This window comes from Herpailurus yagouaroundi, unplaced genomic scaffold (genome assembly GCF_014898765.1).
Source record: "Herpailurus yagouaroundi ecotype Mexico unplaced genomic scaffold, PumYag 205, whole genome shotgun sequence".
In the NCBI taxonomy this organism is placed as follows: domain Eukaryota; kingdom Metazoa; phylum Chordata; class Mammalia; order Carnivora; family Felidae; genus Herpailurus; species Herpailurus yagouaroundi.
In genome coordinates this window covers 1,637,369-1,645,167 of record NW_024412436.1, presented here as the reverse complement: position 1 = coordinate 1,645,167, position 7,799 = coordinate 1,637,369, and the positions used below count along the sequence as shown (strand labels likewise).

Below are 7,799 nucleotides of genomic sequence, written 5' to 3'. Positions count from 1 at the left end.
CCCTTAAAATGTGAGACAAGGCCCATGGATTAAATCCTGGAAAGCATCAATACCTATTTGTAAAGAGGAACCCTCTAAGGAGGCTGAGCAAAACACGACCATTTATCTTCATGTCTCCATCAGCCGGCACAGGACCCGTCTCAGTCTGCTAAATATAACAGAAAATGTGCAGAGTACACGCTTATATAGACCCTATGAGGAGACAGATGGGTAGGAGAAATGGCATGAAGAGTCGCAAAGGACAGAATGAGTGTGGTAGATTGAAAAGGGGGAGTGGTACGGGGTAAGCACGACCGGCTCCACCTTTGTTTAGACGGGGCTGGGAGACGGAATCATTAGAGTCGAATAATTAGGTAGGGTCAGACTACGCAGGTCCTGAAATGGATGTCAGATGGAAGAATTTAGACTCCACAGGCCGGCCCCCTTGAGAAGAGCTGGGTTCTGGAGCAGGGCGTGAGAATATGAGATCTGCTTTTGGGAAGTGACTGTGGCGGCGGCGCAGTGGTGGTGGTGGCGGAGATGCTGCTACTACTGCTGGTGACAGGGCTGAGTGGTAATCGGTAGGGCTTTCCACTGGACTTTGGCTTGGTAGCTGCTGCTGACTCCCTGGCCAAGTGCTGTAACTTTGCCTCTGAGCCTTGGTAGCAGAGGACGGAGGTCGTGGCATCTGGCCGCAGCTGGGAGGCAGTGCGTGCGCGCGCAGGGCCGGGGTGTCCGGCCGGGAACCCTCAGGCGAAATTACAGCCAGGCGGGGCGCGGAGGGGGCGGCCGAGGAGACAGGCCACGCCCCCTCTCGCCCGCGCAGGCGCGCTGCGGGCCGTTAGCTGTCAGGAGCCGAGCGGCTGGCTGGCGGCGGGATCCGACGTCTGCGCTGGAAGCGGCTGACAGAACCCAGCGCGGCAGGGGCGGCTAGGGCGGCGCGGCCCCCCGGCTCCCCCCGCCAAGTCGCAGAGGAGAGCAGGGACCAACGGGCGGCCGGCGGCGCTGGCAGGATGGGGAACCGGGAGATGGAGGAGCTGATCCCGCTGGTGAACCGTCTGCAGGACGCCTTCTCGGCGCTGGGACAGAGCTGCCTGCTGGAGCTGCCGCAGATCGCCGTGGTGGGCGGCCAGAGCGCCGGCAAGAGCTCGGTGCTCGAGAACTTCGTGGGCAGGTGAGCGCGCGCGGGGCGCGGGGGGCGGGGCTGGCGACCCCGCTCGCGGCCGTTGGAGCGTCTCCGGCGGCGGCGGGGAGCCCGAGGGCCGGCCCGGGGCTGAGGAGGAATGGAGGGCAGAGCCGCGGCGTCCGCGGGGCGGGCGGGGTCGTCCCGGCTGCGGGCATCCTCCGTCCCCCCCGCGCCCGGTGGCCCTCCTGTCTGCCTTTCATCCTGCGATACAAAGCCATTTCCTCTGCGTCCTCCGGCCGGGGAGTCAGGGGAGGGGGTCCGCCCGGGATCGACTCCCCCCCCGCCCCGCCGGGGGGGGGGGGGGGGGGGGGGGCCCGGGGGGGGGGGGCCCCCCCCCCCCCCCCCCCGCCCCGCCCGGCGCGCCAAGCCTCGGGCAGCCTGGATGCGTAGCGCGCCCGGGAGCTTCCCAGTCCGCGTCTCCTCTGTTTTCCCGGCCCCTCATCCCCCTCTTTTTCCTGTCAGCCTCCGGGAGGATCTCCGGGAGGCTTCGGGGTTTTATCCCCCCCCCCCCGCCCCGCGCCCCCCCCCCCCCCACTCCCCGGGAGATGCTGTCCTTCTCGCCCCGCTTCTCTGCTCAGCTGTCTACTGTTCGAGACAGTCGTCCCCTGCTCCTGGCAGGGGAGGCGGGGTGCGAGGAGAAAGAAACCGTTTGTTGTGGTGAAGCTTTACCCAGCCACGCTTCCCCACCATTCTCCTCCCTAGGAGTCGGAGAATAAAAGGTGGTGTGTTCGCGTGTGCACCTATTCACAGCGCCAGGCTTATGTCAGAGAAACCGAGGCACACTCTCGGAGGGGGGTGAGCGTGGACTCGTGTTGCCCAGATGCCATGTCATTCCTGCATCATCTCGGGATTGACCAGCGTCTTTCTCGCACTCTCCCCGCGTGCCCCCTCCCCCCAGCATCATCCTCCGTTCCCTGAGCTCTCATCTGTCCGGCGGGTCTTCAAGAGAATATGCTGAGCCTAAATGAGAGTTACGGGTTTCTTCGTGGCTCTCTTAACACAGAAAAAGCTAGAGAATTAATTTTTGCATTGGGAATCAGCATTTCCTCCAGCGAGCAGTGCGTGGGGGATTAAGTTACCTTCACGGCCTCGCCTGAGGAGTGCAGACATTTGCCAAGAAAAGCCCATTTTAAAGCGTTACGAAAGCTGAAATCTGTTTCCTGTAGTAAAGCAGGTAGAAATGGACAGCGGCGACACGGTGGGCCGGAGTGGGGACAATCCCGAGCTGGTACTTTACTCTTTGTATGGGGCTGGCGAGTGTTTTGAGATTCGGAAGGTTCCTGTTCCTCCCCGCCCCACACCTTTTTTTTTTTTTTTTTTTTGGTTAGTGTTTGGTGATAGGTAAAATTTCGATATTCCTACATCTCCTTTGGGAATTGTTAGTATCTGTAAAGTGCATAGTCTTTTCTCTCAGACGATGCTCTGATGATACTCTTCGTCCTCGTCTTTTTTTCCTCCTGTGAATTAGAAAGCTTAGGACCCCAGTAAAAAAGTAAAATTGCTGACAATTGAGTAAATCTCAATCATTTCACTTCGGTTTTATCACTTTGAGTGATGGCAAAAGTGATGGTGAAACATTTTGCATACGTCATCTCAGACTAATGGTGAAGTGAAGGATGAGTGTGATTGCAAACATACACATACAACAGCCATACATTTAAGGGTTTTACTTTGTGTTTGATTTATTGTCACTAAACTTATAGTGGTATCCATAGGGACAGTGAGGATTGAGGACAGTATACTTTGAATTTTCACGCTCCAGGATGTCTAACATGGTGCCTTGTCATTTAACTACTTTTATTTTTAAACAAATACTTAAAGATTAAAATTGTAAGTAATTCAAATGCAATGGCCATGTTTTTATGCATCCCTCACGTATTTACTGGGATGGGCCTGTGTTATAAATGCACTGTTTGCGTCAAGAGCTTTTGAATATGTCAGTTTTATGCATGCATCTCAATTCCATTCTCCAGTTTTCAAATCCTGACACACTTCCCTTTACTAGCTGTATTCTTTTAAAATGAGAATTCCAAAAAAGACATATGGGAGAGTAAAATATTTTAGCTTAAACATTTTTCATGATAGAACAAAAATTAGGGACATTACAAGTATACAAATCAGAGCATTTAGCAGAATACATTAGTATTGTTATACTTTTTAAAGTTGTGCCAGTAGTTAATTGCTGTTAGAATATCAAATCAAAGGAAAGGATGAACAGAGAGGGAGATCTCATTTAATAAATATATAAAGGCTTTATTATCTGTAGAGATGACACCTGCCTAGCAGAGCTTATATATTAGGAAAAAATTAATTAAAAAGGTCATTTGACTTTAATAAAGGTTTCAGCCATTGAATTATTGAGGAATCTAATTTCTAATTATAAACCAACCTTAGGGAAAAAGGAGTTCGCAATTTTGGAAGGAGATTGGTCCTAGACAGAAAAAAAACTACTCATACCCCACTATAACCTTTTATCTTTTTATTATCCAGACATTTTGCAATAAAGATAAGATCCTTTAAGGATGAAACGTTCCTCTTTTATATGTTATCTGTTTTCATTTTAAGACTCTGGTGTATGCGCAGTTATTGAATGTAATCATAAAACAAGGGGTCATTGCCTGTGTGAGTTCTGTTTACTCATCATTTAAGCTTGTTCTCTTCAAAATAATGATGCATTTTCCTCAGTATTTAACAATCTGTGTTTAGTGGACTCTTTATTTACATTGATTTTTTTTTTTTTTTTTTTTACACCACTGAATGAATTTGGTTGTGAATGTGTTTACTTCATTTAACTGTAGCTGTAAAATCCAATTTTGGGGTAACAAGTTTGAGATTGTTATGAATAAAATGAGTCATGAATGAACTACTTGTTTGTGACTTTCTTTCTGAAGTGATGAGTTTACATATTAACGTAATATAGTGTGAGTAACCAGATTGTTCTTTTTGGTTGTTCAGATGAAATATAGGCTGGCAATGAGAGACAATGTAAGGTCTAATGAGTAGAAGCTGAGACTCATGGTATGAATATAAGGGTGCATTAAATGGTGTGGGGTCTGCCCATTTGTCTGGTTTGTGTATGGAAGAATTGAATTTACTCAACTACTTTCATATCCATTTTTTTTTCTTTTTTACAGTGCGGTGAGACAATGATGACGATGATAGTGGTTAACATATCCTGAGAGCTTGCTATGCATCTAGTGGTATTCTAAGGGCTTGTAATGGATAATCTCATTTAATACTTATAAAACCTCACAAAAGAAGGTACTCTTATGAGTTCCATTTTACAGAGGAGGAAATTGAGATTTAGAGAGTTTGAGTAACTTGCTGATGGCTAATTTAATTTAACATAAAAACAGTGGAGCTAGGATTCAACCTGAGGTGTCTGGACTCTATACCTATACTCTAAAACCTCTGTGTCGTATTGCCCCCTCTGAATTTAGATTTATCAAACCTCTCATGAATACTTTTAACTTCTTTCTTCGATCACGCTTAAAAGCACCACCTAAATAAGTAAGAAGCTGCCACATTAATAGTATTAATCATATTTATTTATGTCTACCTTGCCTCATTTCACAGAAGATTCTTCCTTAGGAAGAAGCAACATTAGTTAAAGGGGAAGTATTTTTCTTTACTGTATTAGACATTCTTGCGGGGAGCTCTAGCATGTAACTGGGTTGTTTAAGTATGTGTTTAGAGTGCATATAAGTTGTTTATGGAGGTGGTAAATGAAAACTGTACTAGTTGCTAATGTGCAAATGTTTTTTAATGATATACTTGTTGGAAATTTTAGTTCTTCAATGCTAATTATATAGGCAGAGAATTCCACATTATTTTATTCTAGTCTGAGTGGTAAATAGACTTTTAATTTTGTACAAATAGAATAGGTTTTCTGATTAATGATTAAAAGAAGATTTTTTAAAAAGTGACTGTGTTGAGGGAGTGTGTTTCAATGTGGAAGTGTCAAATGTATATTTATTTAGTTGTGATGTTTTAAAGATGGATGTTGATTATTAAATTAAAGCTTTTTTAAAATATATTTTTTAAAATTAAGTAGGCTCTACTCCCAACATGGGGCTTGAACTCACGATTCGGAGATCAAGAGTTGTGAGATCAACACTAATCTATTTTTAAATCTCTTGACTAATTTCAAGAGAGTAGTTAAAAATTGAGGGGGTAAGACTTCTCTAATTGCAAATGGGATTAGGCACAGAAGCATTTATATTAGTAAAACTTAATTCAGAAATGGGTTTGTACTGACGGAAAGTATTTTTTTAAATATCAAAGCATCTGAATTAGTGAATATTTTTCAACAAATGGCTTCCAAGTGCTAAAGTTATTAGGTAAATGGGTGCTAACAATTAAAATGTGATAATTTTTGAAAATTGAGCTTCATGGTTCTCAAGAGTCTATTTAGATAAAGTTCCAGACACATGAACTTTTTTCATCCAACAATGAATTGCTAAAACCTGAAATTACGAAGGTATTTCTGCTGAATTAACATACATAATGTACTTTAGCTTATCACAAATTCACAGTTGGTAAGATTTAATTACCACAATCAACTTAATTCTTTTTTATTAATAGTATCAGAGAAGCAGTAAAACTAGACAAACTTGACTGGATAGAAAATTTCTGTTTTGAAATTTGCTTATCATTAACAGATACTTAAAAATGCACTTGTGGGGGCACCTGGGTGGCTCAATTGGTTAAGCATCTGACTTCAGCTCAGGTCATGATCTCACAGTTTGTGAGTTTGAGCCCCACATCAAGCTCTGTGCTGATAGCTCAGAACCTGGACTCTGCTTCAGATTCTGTGTCTTCCTTTCTCTCTGCCCCTCCCCTGCTCACGCTCTGTCTCTCTCTCTTTCTCTCAAAAATAATAAATTAACATTAAATTTTTTTTTAAGTGCACTTGATTAACTTCTTTAGGAATGAAGTTGAGCAGAAAGCCTTCCAGAACTTTGGAGGAATGGAAAACTTAATAGCTAGAGATTAGGCTATTGGGTTATCTACCAATGGAACATACATTTAGTATATTAGGTGTTTTTCTTACTACCTTTTGTTAGGGCTAATAAGCGGAGTTAAATTATGATGTTTTACTTGTTACTATAATTTATTTAACATTGAGGGGACTACAACAGATGATTTTTTTTCTCTCCCACCAGAGCCAAGTCAAGAGAGCCCTGAACTACTGTACTGTATAGAATAATCCATTTCTTTTTCTGTTTGGTCAAAGTTTTGCCTTCCTCTAAGTCTGCTTTGTAATTTCTCACATTGTCAGCATTAATTTAAAATCCCAATGGGCAATATAATACTGAACACATTTTTATAAAGTGGAAGGAAGAAGGAGGCCTTACTGTGTTGCAAGCATGGACACTGTTATGTACTTTCCATGTTTTCTTTATCTTACCTGTCTTCACATCTCCATGTCAGTAGGGGAGGAATCTCAGGGTTAGAGAGACCAGTAATTTGCAGAGGGTCACATGGCTAGTAAGTGGCCAACCTGAGATTAAGCCTTGGATATGACTTCCATTGGTACTCTTGAGAAATATGATCAAACGAAGTCAATGAACATGTATTTATTGAGTTCTAACTATTGTGGGTAAATATAGAAGGGAGTATGAATGCATAGGAGCTGATGTATGTATAAAAAGAGAACTGACAGCATAAGATATGAGATCTCAACTTTCAAGTGGCTTTGTAAAATGAATGCAGTTGTGTGTAATGCAAACTGGAACAAAATAATTTATACTATGTCAATTTATTTTTACGAAAAAGAAAACAACTTGGAAAACCCATACTTCTGAAATTGAATTGGAATATAAGAGGAAAGTAAACAACATATGAGTTTCCAGTGTCATTTGGCAGCTGGTATCATTTTAACTCAAGGCTGCATGTACTGAAGTATCGATGTCAAAGTGGGGAGCGGCTATGTATGTCTCAGTGTCTGACTCGACAACAAAGCATTGAATTTAGACTATCACCTTATCACAAAGAGATACTGTGTATTGGAGAGGGCCTGAGAGAAGAGTAGGAGGAAAGAAAAAAGGTTGGAGAGATTAAAAATATAACTGGATGCAGTGAAGGCTAAGTAAGAGTGGGATGGATCAGGCCAACCAACTGCTTTATAAGGACCTCCAAGGCACTAATGCTGAAAGGAGTGGAATTGTATTTTTCTTTCTTTCTTTTTTCTTTTCTTGTCTTTTTTTTTTTTTTTTTTTTTTTTGGGAAAGGGCACAAGTGAGTGAGGGGCAGAGAGAGAGGGGGAGAGAGAGAATCCCATGAGGGGCAGAGAGAGAGAGAGAGACAGAGAGACAGAGAAAGAGAAGTGGAGCTCACCTGATGCGGGGCTCAAACTCATCATGAACCTGATTATGACCTGAGCTGAAGTCAGATGCTTAACTAACTGAGCCACCCAGGTGCCTCTATTTTCTTTTTTAAGAATTTTAAGAATAAGGCATTTAGGGGCATCTAGGTAGCTTGGTCAGTTGAGCATTGGGCTCTTGATTTTGGCTCAGGTCATGATCCCAGGGTCATGGGATGGAACCCCACATTTGGCTCTGTGCTGAGCATGGATCCTGCTTGAGACAGACACACACACACACACACACACACACTCTCTCTCTCTCTCTCT

The 7,799-nt window shown here is 43.8% G+C and overlaps 1 protein-coding gene across 12 annotated transcripts in view; it reads left to right on the top strand.

The window, feature by feature from the left end:
* The first annotated feature begins 811 nt into the window (after positions 1-811).
* DNM3 (dynamin 3) overlaps positions 812-7,799 on the top strand; it is a 569,179-nt gene continuing 562,191 nt past the window's right edge. For 10 of the 12 annotated variants that reach the window (XM_040451682.1, XM_040451685.1, XM_040451680.1 and 7 more), the window contains exon 1: positions 813-1,153. In XM_040451682.1, coding sequence (XP_040307616.1) covers positions 993-1,153 — 161 coding nt within the window. In that variant the 5' untranslated portion in view covers positions 813-992. Of the gene's footprint in view, positions 1,154-7,799 lie in introns of all 12 variants that reach the window. The other 2 variants (XM_040451678.1, XM_040451681.1) reach the window with 2 other exon arrangements.